The sequence below is a fragment of the Scleropages formosus genome, chromosome 4 (genome assembly GCF_900964775.1).
Source record: "Scleropages formosus chromosome 4, fSclFor1.1, whole genome shotgun sequence".
Classification (NCBI taxonomy): domain Eukaryota; kingdom Metazoa; phylum Chordata; class Actinopteri; order Osteoglossiformes; family Osteoglossidae; genus Scleropages; species Scleropages formosus.
The window spans coordinates 35,456,318-35,476,751 of record NC_041809.1 but is presented as its reverse complement, the minus strand read 5'-3'; the positions used below and the strand labels follow the sequence as shown (position 1 = coordinate 35,476,751).

At 43.6% G+C, this 20,434-nt stretch overlaps 1 protein-coding gene across 1 annotated transcript in view; it reads left to right on the top strand.

Annotated features, from left to right (window-relative positions):
* LOC114910419 (uncharacterized) overlaps positions 1-20,434 on the top strand; it is a 58,057-nt gene that overhangs the window by 18,407 nt on the left and 19,216 nt on the right. The window contains exons 3-4 of the mRNA XM_029251118.1: positions 18,894-18,958; positions 20,281-20,316. Coding sequence (XP_029106951.1) covers positions 18,894-18,958; positions 20,281-20,316 — 101 coding nt within the window. The remainder of the gene's footprint in view (positions 1-18,893; positions 18,959-20,280; positions 20,317-20,434) is intronic.

Sequence of the window (20,434 nt, the reverse complement as noted above, 5' to 3'; positions counted from 1 at the left end):
CATCGTGCCCCTGTGCCCCCTGCTCCTGTAATGTAAATGTTTATATGTATCTCAAAAAAAAAAAAAAATTACTAGGAAAGTGATCAGGAATCGTCGATATTCAGATAAAGTTTTGTGCAGCTACTTGTGTCATGAACACATTGTATTTTCTATGAGATGTTCGTCACTTTGGAGAAAAGTGTCTAATAAATGAATACATGAACATGTACATGTAAGTGTAGGTGCTCTGGTTTCCCTCCACAACCCATTGGCATGTGTTTCGGGCGGACTGGTGACGCTTAAGTAACCTTACGCTGTGTAAGTGTGAGCGAACGTGTGTGACTACCCTGCAGTGGACTGGTATCCCATCCAGGCAGTAGTCGGCCTCACAGCCACATTTCTTCAGAACCAGTTTCCCATGGAATTTGCCATTTAATTTGATTCTACGGTTCATAAAATGGGAGAGGTTCTTCATTTTCTTCGGGGGATGGGTGATGCTGAAGGGACATTTCTGAAATTTAGCAATGAGACAGCAGAGCGTGTCCCCTTCTGGGTTTGGATGGGGTAAAGGAGGACTCACAGACACCACTCATTATGAACATTTATTGAGAAACAGGCACACAGTGCGTACTAATGGAAATAATGCTCCAAAGACCCCTTTTCCTCACAAACCTACACCTGAAGCCAGCCTCACACACTCCCCAACAGGCACTGACCCCCCTATAGTCCCCGTGAGCCCCCATAGCGGTTGAACAACTGTTTCACATTTTTCCCATAATTCCCTTCAGCCCCAACTAATTACAATAAATATCTGTTCACAGTAATGCGGGTCGTTGCAATAACTTTCGTCAGAGAGAAATGTGAGACTGGGTCCTGGAACAGCTGGTATCGTAGTGGTTAGAGCTCTTGTCTTTGGACCTGCAGGTCACAGGCTGACTCCCCACCTCCGGCTCTCGTACCCTTGAACAAAGTACGTTCCCTCAAATTGCTCCAGTAACCCTAACTCAGCTGTCTAAGTGGGTAAATAACTGTAGGTAGATTAATGTTCTAAGTTGCTTTGGAGAAAAGCATCAGCTACATGAATAAATGTAAATGTGAGACTGACTGAGAAGTGACTGAAATATGAGAAGCTTGCAAAATGTGACCCGATGAAGGTGAATTCTCCATACGGCAGGCAATGCTGTAGAAACTGCCGTGAGAGAACAGTGCAATTTGCGGTAATTGTCCACAGTTCCATTTATTCATTTACGTAGTTGACACTTTTCTCCAAGGCAACTTACAATTTCAAGTTACCTGCAATTATTCACCCATTTGTACAGCTGGGTAATTTTACTGGAGCAATTTAGGGTAAGTACCTTGCTCAAGGGTACTACAGCTGGAGTTGGGAATCCAACCTGTGGGTCCAAGAACCACTACACTTCCAGCTGCCCCATTACCAGCCTTAGGAATAACTCCCAAGAGTTTTTCAAAATTCCAAAGTTATCGATCCTTATCTAAGAACCACTTTAGCCTCCAGGGAATTGGCTTTGATCTCCTGTTGTTTTAAAGCACAGTGACCTTTGACCTGCAGACTCGATGAGGACAAGAGCTATTTTTCTGAAGATCAGCGGCGTTTTGTAATTCAAATTGCTTCTTCATCGAACAGCATTCATCGCAAGGACAATATCGCCACATGTTGCCCCTTGACATATGGTACCTGGATAGGCTCCAGACCACCATGTCCCTCCACTGAAGAAGTGGTTATTGGTATTGGAAGGGTATTTGGATGGAATGTACTAATATCCTTGGTTGGAATGTACAAATATCATTTACCATGTGGACTTCAAGCATGGTGAAAAATAGAAATAAGTTAATATTTTCTTTGAAAAAAAGCAACAGAAAGAGAAGAGCAAAATGCGAGGAAGAGCCGCTGTTCACATTTACGATTTTTGCTTTACTGCTTCTTCCAGGATGTGTCAGAATTTTTAGAGTGTATGAGAGATGGTCAACGTTTAAGTGGTTTAATATTTCCCGTGGAGTTTCTTTTCCCTCCTACTCCGAAGGATGCGCTCAAAGATGGTATGGAGTGGGGTGAGAAGAACGACTCTGCAGTAAACCTGCAGTTTTGAGGTCTCGCCGAAACCTCGGCGCTCTGGGACTGCTGAGCCAAGATTGCAATGAATGGTTTCCTGGTGGAATTTATGTTTTGCAGAAAGTTTGTCAGGGAACATCTCAACTTGGCCGATAGTTTGCAAACAACCGTGAAGTGCGTGCCGAGGACTCCGGTACTTTGTGAAATATTGCGGTTTCTGGAGACGCAAGCTGCAGTGTGTCGGAGGCTGCTTGTAGCGGCTCTGGACTTGCGCGTCATACGCACGCGTCAACGTCAGAAATGCCTACGGAGACTCACGGTTCTGATGTCTTGTTATTTATATTTATATGTATATTTAGATTTATTTTTGTATTTATATTTATTTATTTAGCAGACACTTTTTTTCAAAGCAGCTTCCAATGGATACTATGTAGTGTTACCAGCCCACACACCTTATTCACCGCGGTGACTTACACTGCTAAATACACTACTTACACTGGGTCACTCATCCATACACCAGTGGAACACACACACTCTCTCTCTGTCACTCACACACTACAGGTGAACCTAAACAGCATGCCTTTGGACTGTGGGAGGAAACCAGAGCACCCAAAGGAAACCTGTGTTATTATTTTTGTCTGATGTCTGTTTGCTGTATATAGCTGTGTGAAATACGACTCGTACCGATAACTGAAGAGGGTATCGCTTAGGCCACGTAATGCAAAACACATATTTAGCCACGGGAACCGAATTTTAACACGGTAAAGCCCTTAAAGGAACGCGCCATTGGGTATGAAACACTTAAACCTGCCCTGGTAAAATATTTTCCATATAATACCTAGAGGAGTGAGGCCTTTCCAGTATTTACTGATGCATTCAAGCTGTCATTTGTCTTTCTGCACCCCGGGAGGATTGCTGCCTGTCTTTTGCTCCATTGAAAATGGTATTACTGCATTTTTACTCTTTTGAAGGGTTTCGATCGTCAGCACGTGTAACACAGCTGTGACGTGAGCCGCAAAATGTCTCAGAGGCCGAAATGTTTTCTTCGGATTCCGGGAGTCGTCACAGTCCCAGGTGCGTGTAAACTTAAGCAGGCAGGCAGTGAATTCCCAGCGTGCCATTTAAAATGTATCCAAAATGATGCCGAGTAAGGAGCTTTGTGAAATACACTGGTATGGTTATGACTAATGTACGAAACACGCAAGTCAACGCCGATGAAGTGCGAGAAGACGGGAACACCCGGCATATTTGACTTGGTGGGATTTAGACGTTTTTGTCAGTCCGGCTTTTTATGGGGAGAATTTCCACCACGCGAAGACCACAGGTTTTTTTTTTTTCTTTTTTTTTTTTTTTAATGATGGAAAGTTTTTTGTTTTTCACAAAAAGATGCACCCTTCTCCCTCTTTCCCACAACATTATGCTCGACGTGTTGTTGGACGTTGGGCAAAAATCCTCTCTTGTTCTGCAGCGAATTCACTGTGGACCATGTTGGACACTTGAGTTTGAAGTCAACGGTGGTAAAATGGGGGGGGGGTCGGGGGTTCTGTCTGGCACTGCTTCTGTAACAGCGTATCGATGGGAGCATCGAGGTACGACCGTGGCTGACCTTCCCCAGGTGGCCACGGCGATGCAAAGAGACGGGTCGTTTCCGACACTCCGCTTTCCACGTTTGACGGAGCTCGTCCCCATCGGCTGGTTTTGTCTCGAAAAACGACTGACGCGAGTTTTCCTTTCTTTTCGGAGAGGAGTGCCCTAAATCGCTCCGTCGCTCTTGTTTCAGACAGCGCTGGGGAAGGGGCTGTTACCGCTCAGCTCTCAAGGTTGCCCCCACACTGCTGGCAAACCCTGCACTGGGGCGACCTTCCCGCGGCACCTCGTCCCTTTAAAAAGGGACACTTCCTTCCGGGGAAGTTCGGACGCGGGCCTTCGTGACCGGCGCTCGGACGGGCGTGCGGAGGCGGCGCCCTGTCCCTGGTGCGGAAAAGTAACGCGGTGGCGCTGGGTCACGCTATCGAATGCTGCGCGTTGCGTGCTATGCTCTTTCCTTTTTCTTTTTTTTGTTTGTGCAGAGCAGCTGTTGCAGTCCTCTGTTTTATCAACAGGTTGTCTATTGCACTCTAATTATATATAGTGAGTTTCCCAGTGGATCTGCGTGCTGTGAGACAGTATTAAATGATATTGGTGTCACGGTGATGGTAAATCTCTGGAAAAAATTAAGAGGTCGGGACCCCCCGGTGGTGGCTCTCGAGCGTTGGCTTTTTTAAAGGGTGTTCGGCCGCTTCTGATTCCAACTGATTGCAGGGGCTTCGCACACACGCTGCCGAAGGACTGGGGGTAAAGGCAAAGATGGCTATTGAAAGCTCTGCCGTTGACCCCCTCGGTTTCGTGGCGCCTCGCGCTTCGGAGCGGCTGCGCGCGGTTGCCGGAGGAGGTCGGCTGACCTCCCCTCTGGAAAGCGAATCTGGAGTCTTTATCGACTCGTCAGCCGCCCTTTTCTATTTTATGGACTCGGAGCAGCTTTGTGTGGTGCATCTAAGGACAGCTGGTATTGTAGCGGTTCAAGCTGCTCCTTTTGAGCCCCAAGGTTGTAGGTTCAAGTCCCAGCTGCAGTACCTTAGAGGCAAAGTATCGACCCTAAATTACCCAGCTGTATCAATGGGTAAATAATTGTAAGAAGCTCAACATCATAAGTTGCTTTGGAGAAAGTGCTGGTTAAATGAACAGATGTACTCCGCTCGTAGCTGAAGTCGACCTCGGTAGATGTTGATAATGGAATGTGTGATTCTCCAGTAGGGGGCGCGGTGGCACAGTGGGTTGGACCGGGTCCTGCTCTTCCGTGGGTCTGCGGTTCGAGTCCCGCTTGGGGTGCCTTGCGACGGACTGGCGTCCCGTCCTGGGTGTGTCCCCTCCCCCTCCGGCCTTACGCCCTGTGTTACCGGGTAGGCTCCGGTTCCCCGTGAGGGACGAGCGGTTCTGAAAGTGTGTGTGTGTGTGTGTGTGTGTGTGTGTGTGTGTGTGTGTGATTCTCCAGTGTAAATAAACGTGATGAATGAAAAGCGAGAATATTTCCCAAATATTCCTTTTCTCATTCCTTGTAATGAACAGCTAATCAGCCAATCAGCTAATTTACAGGTAACATTTATTCCCTCTACACACACTGCATATGGAGCTTTTCATTAAATGTTGGGTTATGTAAAGTTTTCCAGACATTTGCCATATAGGTGTTAAACCACAGGTATAATTCTCTGTAAACCTGTTTAACGGTTTATCTGGATTTTTCTTCGTATGAATTGTACCGATGTTATTGAAATGACCGGTGATAAATGATTCCGATGAGCGTGTTGAGTGCTGACTACAGGCTGACAATGTTTTACACAGTTTGAACTCATTCCTGAATTGGCTAAAAGTAACTTGGTTTGCAGTCTAACTTCAAAAGGCACAAAGGTTTTCGGTTCTGGCTCCGATGTGGTGGAATGACCTCCCCGTGTCACTCGGAACTGCTGAATCCCTCTCAACATTCCGGGAGGGTCTCGGAACTCGCCTCTTTCGGACTCGCTTCTCCCCGATCTCGCCAGTGCTTGATAAACGTGTCTAATCGTTTTTAATAACAATTAGTTTGTTTATGGAAAAGCCTGCATGCAGCAACTTATGTAATGTACACTGGTTTATACCGTGTTATGTCAAACATGGACTGTACTCTAGAATCATTTGTTTTGTTTTATTTTGCTTATGCATAACACAGTGTAACAGAAATTTTATTACATCAATTTTTTTCACATTTTCCCTTCGGTTTTGTTATATTAATTATACTTTTGGTGTTTGTTTGCACTATATTTCAGTCTTTAGAAGTGTATTCCACCTTCTTAAAATTAGCAGAGTATTTTTAATAGACCCCATTCCCATGAGTGCTGGGGGCCGCTGGTAAGATAACTGCCAACGCTACTGCCCTTAGACCCGGTGGTCACAGGTTTGAATCCCACTTCCAGCTGTAGTACCCTTGAGAAAGGTACTTACCCTAAAGTGCTCCAGTAAAAGAACCCAGCTGTATAAATGGGTAAAAAACTGTAAACAGCTCAACGTTGTGAGTTGCTTTGCAGAAAACTGTGAGCTAAATGAATAAACGTAACGCGAGCCATGCCTTCGGGCGGGGGGTTCAACTCCACGTCTCTTGGGCCGAAGCCCCGCGTGTTCTGGAGAATTCGGTTTGGCCGATGCCTGGTTGACAGCCGAAACAGCAGGTGTGCTCGTGTTGTGCGTAACAGTGTGAACGGTAGATCAGTTGCAAAAAGTACATTTTCACCGTGTGGCGAATGTCTCCCGTGGAGTGAGAACATCGGGGAGATTCGAGATAGAAAGCAGTTCTGCTGTCATGGACAAAGTGATTCTTTTTCTAAGAAATAAACGTCTTCATGTAAACACCTTTCAACGCTGAAGCCTCGCAGATAAAGTCAGTGGCGGGGATCTTGTTTATTTTGGCATCTAGGCCGAATAAACACCCTTTCCAAATGTAGGAAACATCATGAGGTATTAGTTTTCCATTTACCGTGTTTTTAATAACACGGATTTCTTAAGGGTGCGCCAAAGGGATTGTTTGGAATTTGTTGTCCATTTATCATCAAAAAGTCACTTCTTAATACTTTTGACTTCTTATCAGTCAATTTATTCCCTTTTGCTCTAAAAATAAGAGTTAAAAGTTCCTCTTTGAACTTTTGCTTATAATTTGAATTTACTGTATAGACTGTATGTTTTAAACGGAAACCCGATGGAAAGGAAATGCAATCTGAGAGTTCTGTCTTGTTTACAGTTTGTGTCACTGGATCTCTCGTGTTTTGAAGTATTAATTGATTATCCTACTGAGGTCGTCTCACGTTCCCTTTGCCGAACGGACAGTCGCACCAGTTGCACGACATGGCAAATTCAGCAAATTCAAGTTCGTGGCAAACGGGCGGTTTGGTGCCACAGCGAGTAGCGCTGCTGTCTCTCAGTGCCTGGGTGGTGCGAGAAGACATGGGTTTGATCCCCACTCAGTCTGTGTGGAGTTTGCATGTTCTCCCCGTGTCTGCGTGGGTTTCCTCTGGGTGCTCTGGTTTCCTCCCACACTCCAAAGACATGCTGTTCAGGTTCACCCACAGTGTGCGAGTGACAGAGAGAGAGTGTGTGTGTGTGTTCCACTGATGTATGGATGAGTGACCCATTGTGAGTAGTGTAACTAGCAGTGTAAGTCACCGCGGTGAATAAGGTGTGTGGGCTGATAACACTACATAGAGCTCAGTGGAAGTCGCTCTGGAGAAAAGTGTCTGATAAGCGAATAAATGTAAATGTAAATTCCTTCTTAAACCTTTTTATAGCCACAAATGTGAAAGTACAGACACCCCTCTACTTACGTAAATTCGACGGAACAAATTCCCGGCATACACATTAACTACGGATAGCGCTTTTAATTTATGCAAAACATCTGAAATCTCCTCTTGTTAGCGTAGTGCTTTTTTCCCATATTTTTTACCCTTTTCATTATTCACAAAACCTGGTGGTGAACGTGCACTCGAAGGAAAACGAGAAGCATCTTGTAAGTGTACAGCAATCGATTTGGAGATGAAATTGAGAATAATAAGGAAATATGACGGCGGACAAAGATTACGGTCTATAGGCGGGAACCGGATTTAGCCGTATCGACTAAAATACGACAGCGAAGGATGCTGAACGTACGAAGGAGCACGTGATGATGTTGAATGGTGGGGGAGGAGGGGGAATCCGACATAAGCAACTTTTGAATTCCGTAAGGGCTTGAAGAACGGTCTATTTACATAAGTCGAGGACTGTCTGTATTTACTTTTACCGCTTGATTTAGCCTATGAAGGGAAGAGTATCTTGAGTAATTTGCACCACAGTGATATTGGTGGGGTACATTTTTTTGTAGACATTAAAGTTTACTGCTTTTATTATTTAGCTGATACTAAACCAACAATGACAAACAATGTTTGGCTTCTGTACTAAACTGCTTATGACTGTTTACTAATTTATAGGGTTTTTTCCCTACAATTTACACTAAGTTCCATGCTTGAGAATCATACAGCAGCAGCTGGGGCACAAACCCTGAGTGCAAAGGCAAATACGCTGTGTTGCACCACGGTCTCCGGAGAAATGACATTTCGTTCCACTCTATACAAGCCATATAGAGGAATGACAATAAAAACAACTTGAAGTTGATCTCTACCCAGGCTTGTGCTGTTGTATGTTTTGCTATAAAATTTATAACAAAATGTTGTAATAAATATTTAAGCGGAGAGATCCGAAGGCTTTTATTCTCACTGGTATGTAAAACATTCAGTCTTGACTTGGAGACCTGTAACATATCCTCAGTATGTGTGTGTGTGTGTGTGTGTGTATAAAATATACAAAGATACTTTAAAATATTATTATATTAAATAAGTAAAACAATGCAGTTAAATTAATTAAATATTTAACTAAATATATATACCCCACCAATATCACTGTGGTGCAATTGAATATTTGTATTTTCTTTAATTTAAATATTAAATAAAATATGCATTATAAAATATGTATATCTTTCACACAAATCTGCAGTGGAACGTTTGCAGCGCCAAAATAACAAAGTGAGATTTCAGCCAGAGTGGTTTTATGGCACAGAATGTCGTCTCTCCATCAAAGTGCCTTCAGTTCTTCGGCAGCAAGTGGACAGACAGCTCTCTCATGCACTGCCAGCTGTCTCTGTGATTTAATACATCCCTCTGTGATTTTATTGAGCAGACATGTGCAACTGTGAACTGAAGGCTGACGATTCTGACATTTCGGTTGATAAAAAAAAAAGTTATGGTCAACTGAGAGAATTCCTCTCGACAGACTGTTCCGGAATATGGCGTCACTCCTGGAACTCTGAGATGAGCTCTTTTAAGGGCCGTATTTCTGGCCAATGAGAAGCATCACTTACTTTTTAGATGAAATTTTTGTGAAATTTTCAGCTGTATTTTCACTTTTACTTTTCTGTATTTTTCTGCCGTGGTGGTAATGCTACAAATAAGATCTCAAGATGACACTTCTTAAAGGTAAGACCTTTAGACACAGTCATACCCTGAGATACCCCTTGTGTTATGGGAATGTATCTTCGCAAGGAGCTTCGTTTAATATCCCAATTTCAGCTTCCGAGGCATTGCCTCGCGTTTTCGGCAGCTGAGAGCCGAGACATTAACGCTTTCCTCTAAAATGAGGACAATTATTATTGACTAGTATTTAGGTGACACTTTTATCAAGGTGATGTATGGTTTTAGATACATGGGGCTAAACCCCCTACAGTCTCCCATTATATACAACAGAACCGTATGACACACACTCACACTACGGGGTATTTAGTGTCACCAATCATGTTATTCGGGGAGGAACCAACATAAACACACTCCACAGTCTGAGTGGGGATCGAACCCATGTCCAATCACACACATTTGCATAGTTTTCATACATTTCTCTTGTCTTTCCTGCTCCATTTTACTTTTTTAATTAACAATGAAAATAATACATTTACTTATTTAGCAGACACCTTTCTCTAAAACAACTTCCAATGAACTCTCTGTAGTGTGATCAGCCCACACACCTTATTCACCGCGGTGACACACACACTCTCTCTGTTACTCACACACTATGGGGCAACATAAACAGCAAGTCTTTGGAGTATGGGAGGAAACCAGAGCACCCAGAGGAAACCCACACAGATACGGTGAGAACATGCAAACTCCACACAGACTGAGCAGGAATCAAACCCATGTCCTTTCACACCACCCAGGTGCTGTGAGGCAGCAGCGCTGCTTGCTGTGCCGCAGTGCTTCCCACATAAGCCATAAACCCGATAATACATAAACACTAAGTATCATACAGTATGTTCTGTTTGCAATAGTTGAAGGAGTTCAGATGGACAAAAAAACAGAGTACTAATGACTTAATGATGGGAATGAGTATTAAAGAACAGGATTAATGAGGGGTAACTGCCTTCTAATGTTGCATTATTAAAGTTAATTTTAATTATTAAAGTTATTGGTGTCCAATTTAATGGGATAATGTGATATATCAACCATTTAAACCAAGGGCAATAAATTCTTATCCTCCTAAATGAAGTCTTTTTCAGGACCACATTGCCGTCATAAGGTGTGAGAAGATTTTGTTTACAAGACTGTAGGTTGAAAGATCCAGAATCAATGACAACGGAAAGCAGTGATAATAACTGTCATTGGAAGACATTTGTTTTCCACGTGAGGGCAGTGACACTGTAAGCAAGTGCTCACCTGGGGAGTTGAAATAGACCGACATGAACGACTGTAATAAACGCAGAACCGCATGGCTCACTTGAAAATGCGGCTTCCGAATGGATCGCGGTAGCGAATCCAGCTGGACTTAACAGGTGTTACTGGCTGAGAAGGTTTTACCGAAGCCCTTCGTGAAATAAATCTTGGATTTGGTGCCTCATATGAGATAATTCCGCACAGCTGTGCGAGATCGTTCGTGTCGAGACGGTGCGGCTTGTTTTCAATAATAAACAGGTCCGTCGTGTAGCTTTAAGGGTGTTCTGCTCTTATAAATAGAGGCACTGTGCATATTGCTCCCGAGACTGTTTGCAGTTACCTGATGCTGCCAGATTCAGCACCTCTACCCATCATTCCCCGTAAGTGAAGCTCAAACACTGGGCCCCAACACGTAAACATCTGGCCGCGCTCTTAACGTGTTGCTTGGGCCAGTTGAAGGAGAAGCTGCTCCGAAAGCATCTCTGCTTCGCTTCATCATTCCGGCGAGAAGATTCATCTGTGCAGTGTCAGAATGTGCTGCGTGTGACAACCTGCTGTGACCCTCACATGCAGTCCCATCTCTTATGGACTTGCAGTGTTGTTTCATGTGTAACCAGGAAGCCACAAAGCATTGTGTGAAGTAAGAAAGTGTGTCACGGTCAATAGTCTGATCACCTGCTACACCCCAACCAGACTAAGCTATGTTCCTCCACCTCTACCTGCTTGGTGGTCCCACGCACAAGAGGTCCAAAATCAAAAAAAACAAAGCTTTTCGGTTACGAGTGACGGGGGAGGTCATGCCACATGGCTACGAGATGGTGGAATGACACCCCCTGTCACTCAGAACTGCTGAATCCCTTTCTACATGTACATTTTACTCACTTTTTGGACTTACTTCTCCCCGATCTGTTAGTTCCATAATAAATGTGTACATGTTTGTGTTTAATAATTTTGTGCTTAGAAATTGTTGAATACTGGATAAACCTTTCTGCAGCTACTCGTGTGATGTACACAGGTTCGTATGGTTCACCATATTGACTGTTCTTAAGAATCACGCGTCTGCATCCAGATCTCTCCTTATGCTGATCCTCCGAGATGTACGTTGCTTTGGAGAAAAATGTCTGCTAAATGAGTAAAATGTAAATGTTTTTATAAAAAGAAAAATATAAGCATTGTTTTTTCGCATTTAAATAAAATACACACACACATTGTCTGAAACCGCTTGATCCAAGTGGGATCGCAGCAAACCGGAGTCTAACCCGGCAACACAGGGCGCATGGCTGGAGGGGGAGGGGACACACCGAGGACGGGATGCCAGTCCATCACAAGGCACCCCAACCAGGACTTGAACCCCAGACCCAGCGGAGAGCAGGACCCGGTCAAAGCCACTGCACCCCCCTAAATTGAAATAAATTAATTTAAATTTATTTCATTGAATTAAATAAATTTGATTTTTAAAAAAAAAAAAACAGTCCATTCCATATTTGCTGTATTAAAACAAGGTGGAATATTGCTGGAAATTAAAATAAATAAATAGATGACATTATTAACAAAAAAAGGAAACTAAAACAAGGAAAGAAAAAATAATGAGACAGAAATGAATGGTGAAATAAAGGGCAGTGGGTTCATGACACATGTCAGCCTGAAGGGACACAGATGTGGTATAAAAGTTACCTTTAATGTTATTAAAAATCTTTATTGTTTAAAATGCATGATTTCAAGCAATGCAACTCTGATACAACCTGAAATGCTTGTGCTAAATATCCTGAGGTCTGTGGCTTTTCAGTGGTCTTTACTATGGTCTCGTACTGCATTCTTCCACTAATTTTACCCCAGACGAAAATTTTGAGTGACTTGTAATAGAAGTTCCACTCCTTCCGTGTAGCTACAGCTGAAATCCAGCATCTTCTGTGTTTGTGATGCTCATCAGACCTCTAAGAGGCTGCACATTGAAGCAATCGCTTTATGCTTGGCTGTGAATGAAATTTAAAATTAGTTGCCATGTGTGCCCAGTAAGGCATGAAATAAATAAAATGTTGCCTAATGAAAAAGCCTCGTGAAGGACGTACAGTCATACGAACTGCCTGTATGTAATTAGAATCTGGATATTGCTTCTGACACTGTTTTTACTTACTTCAACCTCTTTGCTTCACCACTTAGTCATCCCTTTCAACCTTGGTGAGCCGTCTGGAAGCAATCACCTTCCATCAGGCTTCTCTTTTCGGTGTTCAATATGTTGTTTCTAGCTGAGGCCAAGGTCATCAAGGCGTTGCTTGAACCAATATTGCTCCACAGCGCTACTCTTTGGAAGAAACCAACAGTAGCACTGACCCCAGTTGCTTTTTGACAGTGGCTTTGAGTGGAGGCTGAAGTCTGGACTGCAAACCCAGTTTCTTTACCTCATCAGCCTTTGCTTCTTCTTGGTGATGACATGGTGACAGTAGTGTTTCACATGTGCATATGTTCACCTCTGTATTTGTCTTGAGGATTTCATTGTAAAGCACTAAATAATCACAGTGCTCTTTATATTTCCTTCCTTTTATTTAGCTTCTTTGAGGAGGTCATAAGTCTGCAGAATCTGAAATTGTATGAAGACCTTGAATCCTTTGAGAATGAACATTGAGAAAGGTATAAAATAACACAAAATGGACACATCTCAATGACAAGAGGCAGGGATTAGAATAGGAACAAGTTCAGATAAAAAAGGAATTGTCACTTGCTCCATTATCATGTATTAGATGTTAAGAGTTTTGCTGCTTTCTGCCTCAGAGTTTTATTGTGAGAAGTTGGGTGTGAATTATGCGGCTAAGGCTCTTTTGGTGTTGGGGACTCCTCACTAAATACATGTTATTAGATACACCTATAGTAGCTAGTACTGGGTGGGAGCCTCTTTTGCCTCAGGAATTCAGCAACAAGGTGCTGGACACATTCTACAAGGTTCTTAGTCCATCCTCGCTTGACCCCTTCACTTGACATCTTGACATTTTCTGCAGATTTTTTTGGAACTACATTCATTCTCCTAACACTATGTTCCACCGCATCCCAAAAATGTCCTGTTGGCCAGAGAGGTGGGCACTATGCAGAGCATTAGAGTAAAGCTAGGACACAGTGGCATTTTGTAGAGCCATCCTGAGATGATGTGTGCTTTGTGACATGGCACAGTATCATGCTGAAGTATCAGCGTGAGAAAGGCTAGATTGACCAGAAAGGGATGCAGGTGGTCGGCAACAATGTCTCGGCACTTTTTGGCATGCAAACAGTGCTCACTTGGCACTGAAAATCGAATGTCTGCCAGGAAAACTTCCCCACACCATGATACTGTCACCACCAGTCTGCACCTTTGACATCGGACAGGATGGCTCCTTGCCTTCATTGTTGTTATGCGGATTTCTGACCTTGCCATCAGCAAGCGCCCCAGCTGATGTAACATGTCGCATTGGTCGTGACTTGTCTTAGTATATTTTTGGAAAGAACTGGAAAGGTCTCAACCACTGGAAAGCAAAGGACTGGAAATGTTCCAGGGTCCACAAACACACCATAGACCAGAATTTAAGTCCAGATTGGTGACACTCTACAAAAGTGCTGTACAATGCGTACTACATGTAGGGACGGTGGTGTTTATTGATTGTTCTTGCCTTTCTGGCTATATCTGAAGACCATTTTCATTCCATGTTCCATTCCTGGTAATTCACTGAAAAATGTGAGGTGATTCATAAGGCTGTGTAACTGGGTGAATTTTTATTTGAAGGACATGTCTTTCTCCAGCAGGACTCTCGACCTTCCCTGTTTATACTACAATTATATTGTATATTCTAAAAGAATAAATCTATCCATGAACAGTTTTAGATGTTTCACAATGAAGCCATTAAGATTTGTGCTGTTTTGAGTTAACTGGTCCATTGTTGGGTTCAGTGATTTGTTTCATACTTTACATGACTCTTTAGAAATGTCATGGAAGAGAAGATTAATTCTGACGTTGTGAAAGTAAATCAGACCATTGGTATGAATGCATGGAAGTCTGCCTTGACACTGATTGTCTAAACAAAACACATAATTAGAAACTTATCAGAAGAGAGAGAAACTGAAGAAAGCTGCTTTTTCAGACATACAATTTCCAAACATGAGTAATATGAAAAATATGTACCTTTTTAAATGTCTAAGGCAATTTACCTTTGAATTATGAATCTGAACTTCAGTATGGTGGTAAACAGAGAGAAGTCGCATCAAAAATCCAGACTCTAACATAATGTCGGTAGGTTGTGGGATTTCTTGTGGCATGGTGTCAACAAGTGTCTGGGACCAGTGTGAAGGATGCAACAGAAATCATTCTACCTGGAAAAGGATGAAATACAGCATTATGGAGTGTGGCGAATTGCTCAGCATGGTAAAGTACTGAGCTGCACAAACTGTGCTCTGAAAGGATACATAGAGCCAGGCCAACCTCAAGAAATTTGCCCAAAGCCATTACTGAACCCTGCGAGTAAATTTCCAGACACTCTAGCATGATACGAGTTCCTTGGTGTTCACCACATGTGTGGATGTCTATTTGCTAAGAACTGGCCGTTACTCAAAGTGCTCTTACATGCTAGGTTTAACTTAAGGAGATGAATTCTTGAGTTGACAATATGAGATTGCAAAAGGCAGCAAAGCGAGGAGAAATATGGCACCTCAAATCAGATCAGACTCTGAGGAGGATGCTGATGGAGATGGACCTCAAGAATCCTCTCCATGTCTGTGACCTGAGCATGAGATTCCAGTGTGGCTGTGCTTTGCATCGTGGCTGAACGAAATCAAAAGCGTTCTTTGTGTAAGATTTACAGTATCTTTGCAACACGTATGACATTTCTAGAGACAAGGACAGGGTCTGGGAACTATTAGTGGAATCATCTGCTCTTTGTTGTGAGGGATAACCCTTTGGTAACCTACTGAAGGGAAACAGGCACGCAACCAAAGTCGCAACCACGCAACCAAAGTCACAAACACATGGTCATATCTGACCAGAGTGACTGGCCTGCAGGAAAACGAAGAAAGGAAAGTGAAGCTCATGTGCAGAAGTTTCATGTATTTTGACGGAGCTTTAAGCTGCAGGACATTCAAACATTTTAAGTACTGATCCAGCCTACACACACACACATTATCTGAAACCGTTCGTCCCATGCGGGGTCACGGCAAGCCAGAGCCTAACCCGGTAACACAGGGCATACGGCTGGAGGGGGAGGGGGGACACGCAGGATGGGACACCAGTCCATCACAAGGCACCCCAAGCAGAACTCGAACCCCAGACCCACCAGAGAGCAGGACCTGGCCAAGCCAGCCACGCCCCCACGCCCACGCCCATGCCCATGCCCAGCCTATAGACACCTACATTGACATGTAATAATTTATCATACACTTTTCTCCAAAGCGACGAACATCTCATAGAAAATACAATGTGTTCATTACATGAGCAGGAAGAGACACTTAGATGCAGACGTGTGATTCTTCAGTGCAGTTCGTTTGTTTCTTTCCACCATATGAACCAACGTTCATCACACGAGTAGCTGCATAAAACTTTATCCGAATATTGACGATTCCTGATCACCTTCCTAGTAATATTTTTTCTGAGATACATATAAACATTTATGTTACATTACAGCAGTAGCTGTGTAAAGGTTTATCCGGGGATGCTCTTAAAGTTATAGAGCATGAACATTTACAGTCTTACATGAACTTAAGAGATGATGGGTAAAGTCAGTCTGGAAAAGGTGAGTTTTCAGACGCTTTTTAAATGTGGACATGGATTCAGCAGTTTTGAGTGAGAGGGGGAGGTCGTTCCATCACAAGCCAGAACCAGAAGCTCCGTGCTTTATCTTTCATACGTGGGACCACCAAGTGGGAAGATGTGGAGGTGCGTAGCCGTCTGGTTGGAGTGTAGCAGATAATCAGGTCTTTTCATCCACAGACATTGTATATAGACTTTTACATTAATTCATTTCGCTGAAAGTTTTCTCCAGTTGAGGAAACTCAGCTCTGGCTACCGGGCCGTTTACGTGCCCACGTTGAATGTAGTTTGACTGTAATTTATACATAGGCAATTTCATATTTGAATGTTAACCTTTGATTTTTATTAATGAGTAAAAGGGAAAATATTCACAAAAAACCATGTTGTAAATATTTAATAGCATAAAATCGCTAAAATTTACTACATGACGATATTATGTTTCTGTTTCTCCTCCTCGCGGTGCTGCTTTTCATTGTTATGGAATGAAAGAGATAAGGTTTTATACTTGTTCTGTAGCGCTGGTGGCACAGTGAGTAGTGCTGCTGTCTCACAGGGTCTGGGTGGTGCAGGAGGATGTGGGTTTGATCCCTACTCAGTCTGTGTGGAGTTTGCATGGTGTCTGTGTGGGTTTCCTCTGGGTGCTCTGGTTTCCTCCCACAGTCCAAAGACATGTTGTTCAGGTTCCCGCATAGCGTGTGAGTGACAGAGAGAGTGTGTTCCAGTGTAAGTAGTGTATCTAGCAGTGTACGTCACTGCGGTGAATAAGGTGTGTGGGCTCATAACACTACATAGAGTTCATTGGAAGTTGCTTTGAAGAAAAGCATCTGCTGAATAAATAAATAAACGTAGCATATTTGTGTCTATTTTTTCCATTGTTTGCAAAGTGTCACGTCCAGTGAGTTGTACATTAATACAGTGCGGATCCTAAATATATGGCATGAGTTTCGTGCTCTGTATTGATTATATGCTGTGATTTCAGGGAGTCCCGTGGACTGCTGGGGATGTAACATGTGACGCACACATGGGTTCCTCCCTGGGCGCTTCCTCGAAGGGACCCCAACAGCAGCACAGCAGGCTGTGCAGAAGAGATCTTAATATTGGCTTGCGTTTCTGGACTTGTCCTTTCGTGTGCCAAGAGGGATGTAGATCAGGAATTGTTTAAGGCGTGCGGTGGCAGACATTATTTATGCACGTGTGATAGGAGGCGCTGCAGCTTCTGCCTGCGTTTTACCGGGACGCAGAACCTCAGACGCATCGACAGCGAAACTGGGCCCGGGGAATCCTGGCTTGACGTTCGTCTCATGGTGAGAAGCAGCGGTTCCTGCTTCCTGTGTTGCCTGTTTTCGCTATTCTCGTCTGTCAGGCCACCTCATAAAATACAGAATTAATCCATGTACTTATGGTTCATGCGGTTGTTTTGGACATCGGACTTCCTCGGATGCTGCAGTCATACTGGATTCATTCGCTTGCTCCTTGTCAAAGTTTCTCTCCCATCTTCTGGACGTCCGTAGCAGCTGTTGTGCTATTTTCATATGATATGCAGTTAAAATAAAGTCAGAATCAACTTTATTTTCACTTCCGCAGTATGTTTAGAAGATACATCGGAGTGAAATAGTGTTTCTCCTGGACCGCGGTGTGACATACAGGACAGCACAGCATATACAGCATATACTATTACTGCTACAGTCCAATTCACAATAACTAAGCACTAAACAAAAAACAATAAATAGAAATGTACAATAAAATGTACAATAAATAGAAACACAAACAGGTTTACAGGTCATAATGCAAAAAATGTGAGTTTTTGTACAGTAACTGTTTTGGAAAGAGGGTTAGCGTGACCCAATGAAGGTCGAGGTGGAACGCACTAAAGAAATGCAGCAGCTATACTTGGGATGTAATAACAAAACAGACGTTTTGAATCCCTCACAGTCAAGGGCTCTGTTTTCCCAAAAGAATTATTACATTAATATAATAAATTATGAAAATAATTTGACTTTATTTGTTGGTCTGTTTAACTGCAATGTGTGTGGGAAACACACCCCGGTACACTTACTCGTAGGTCTTAATTGTACATTTTTCAGGAATTTGCCAAGGTAGGAGCACAAAATGTAAGTGAAATACTGTTGTAATACCATATACCTTGTTATAGTACCAAACAAATGTTTGAGTGCAGCCAGACAACAGTTCTGTGGGGCTAAGCGGTCAGAAGTCTCCTGAGCATTGGTCCAGGATTAGGGCTCATGATGAAATGCCGACAGAAGAGTCTTCCTCTCATGAGCGCAGCAGAGGGACCATCAAGGAGGATGCATTTGTCTGAGCATCACAGCCTGGTTTGTGTTTCCTGTGGTGAGAGGACATGTGCTCATCAGATCATATCTGTCACACACCAGGAGGGTCTATTTCAGCATCCAGGCCCAGAGGGAGCTTTCTCACACACCACAGCAGGCATGTTTCCTCTCTTATCAAGTGCTTTGTGAGGTCAGATGGAGTATCATCCAGGTCAGCTGAGCTCTTCAGTCCCAGCAGATCACACCATGTGACTTGCAGTTTGATTTTTTCCTCCCACATTTAGCTGATGTTTTTCCTCCAAAGGAGCTTACAAGGTACTTACAATTATTTACCCATTTTAGGGTGAGTACCTTGCTCAAGGGTGCTACAACTGGAGGTGGGATTCAAACCTACAACCTGTGTGTCCTAAGGCAGCAACCCTAACCACAACACTAGCAGCTGCCCTTACACTAAAATGAAGCACAAAAAGTAATTTTTATCCCCCTGGTCCTTTGTGTTTCAGAAGGAAGGTTGGGCACAATCACTAAAACTGTCCTTTTCAGTGCTGCGTTCCAGAGGATCCTCTCGGTGGGGAGAGCATGTCGCATGTAAACAGAGCCGCCTCTGGGAGCTGGAGATCACATCTTCATTTCTCCTTAATGGAGGGCGTACTGGGGAGGGGTTCAGGTACCCTGTGACTGTAGCTCCCTGTAATGAAAATGGGGAACAGCTGTTTCAGGCCACAGTTGCTTGATTCTATGCTGTCTATCATTACATTTATTCATTTAGCACTAACACATTTACATAGCAAACACTTTTCTCCAAAGCAACTTCCAGTGAACTCTATGTAGTGTTATGAGCCCACACACCTTATTCACCACAGTGCCTTACACTGCTAGATACACTACTTACACTGGGTCACTCATCCATACATCAATGCAACACACACACACTCTGTGAACTTGAACAGCATGTCTGTGGAGTGTGGGAGGAAACCAGAGCACCCAGAGGAAACCCACACAGACATGGGGAGGACATGCAAACTCCACACAGACTTAGGGGGGATCGAACCCACATCCTCTGACACCACCCATGTGCTGTGGGACAGCAGCCCTACTCGCTGTCCGCCCCCACCTGTTTGTCCAAAGTGTCCTGCAATGCAAAGAAAACAAAACTGCATTTCATCAGCTTCCGGAGAGATCTAGTTGCGGACATACGGGTCTCCAAGTTCGGTCCAATACCACAGTTTAGCTATTATGGGTTATGTGAGTAGTTTCATATAGGATTTGTAAGAGTATAATTTTTAAATTGATAATGTGGTGCAATTGTGTTGAACAGACAGGAGAAACCGAGACAAGTGGGTCCTGTAGGTGTCAGGCAGCAGATCCATTTATTACCGGTGTCCATAATCCACATCTATTATAACCATCTCAGCCTGGAGCAATTCCACTCTTCACACTTATGGAAGAAAGCCAGGTGAAGAAATACTTAAACATGAAAAGCATTAATATATGTTCCATATATGAGATCACCTGGAGTAGGTACATGTACTTATACCACAAGCAGGTGTATTTTCAATACTACTGTAGACCTACAAGGGGTGGGGGCATGGTGTTGCAGTGAGTTTGACTGGCTCCTGTTTTCCAGTGGGTCTGGGGTTCGAGTCCCGCTTGGGGTCCCTTGTGATAGACTGGTGTCCAATCCTGGGTGTGTCCCCTCCCCCTCCAGTCTTATGCCCTGTGCTGCCAGGTTAGGCCCTGGCTCCCTGCAACCCTGCATGGGACACGTGGTTTCAGATGGTGTGTGTGTGTGTGTGTATATGCCTACATTCTGAGAAGATTACCAGCACAAGCTCATTAAATGTGCCAAATTGACAACTTGAATAAATATGATCTCCTCCCTTCCTTTAGGGCCACCGGGAAAAAGAGGAAGAAAAGGAGAAGCCGGTAAGTCCTCCATATCTCCTCCATGTCTGACACGATATTTGGACGTCGTTAAAAAGCTTCGGAGAAGGTTAAGTGTAGAACAAGTAACGGGAAACCTGACAGTTTTAATCATGTTTAC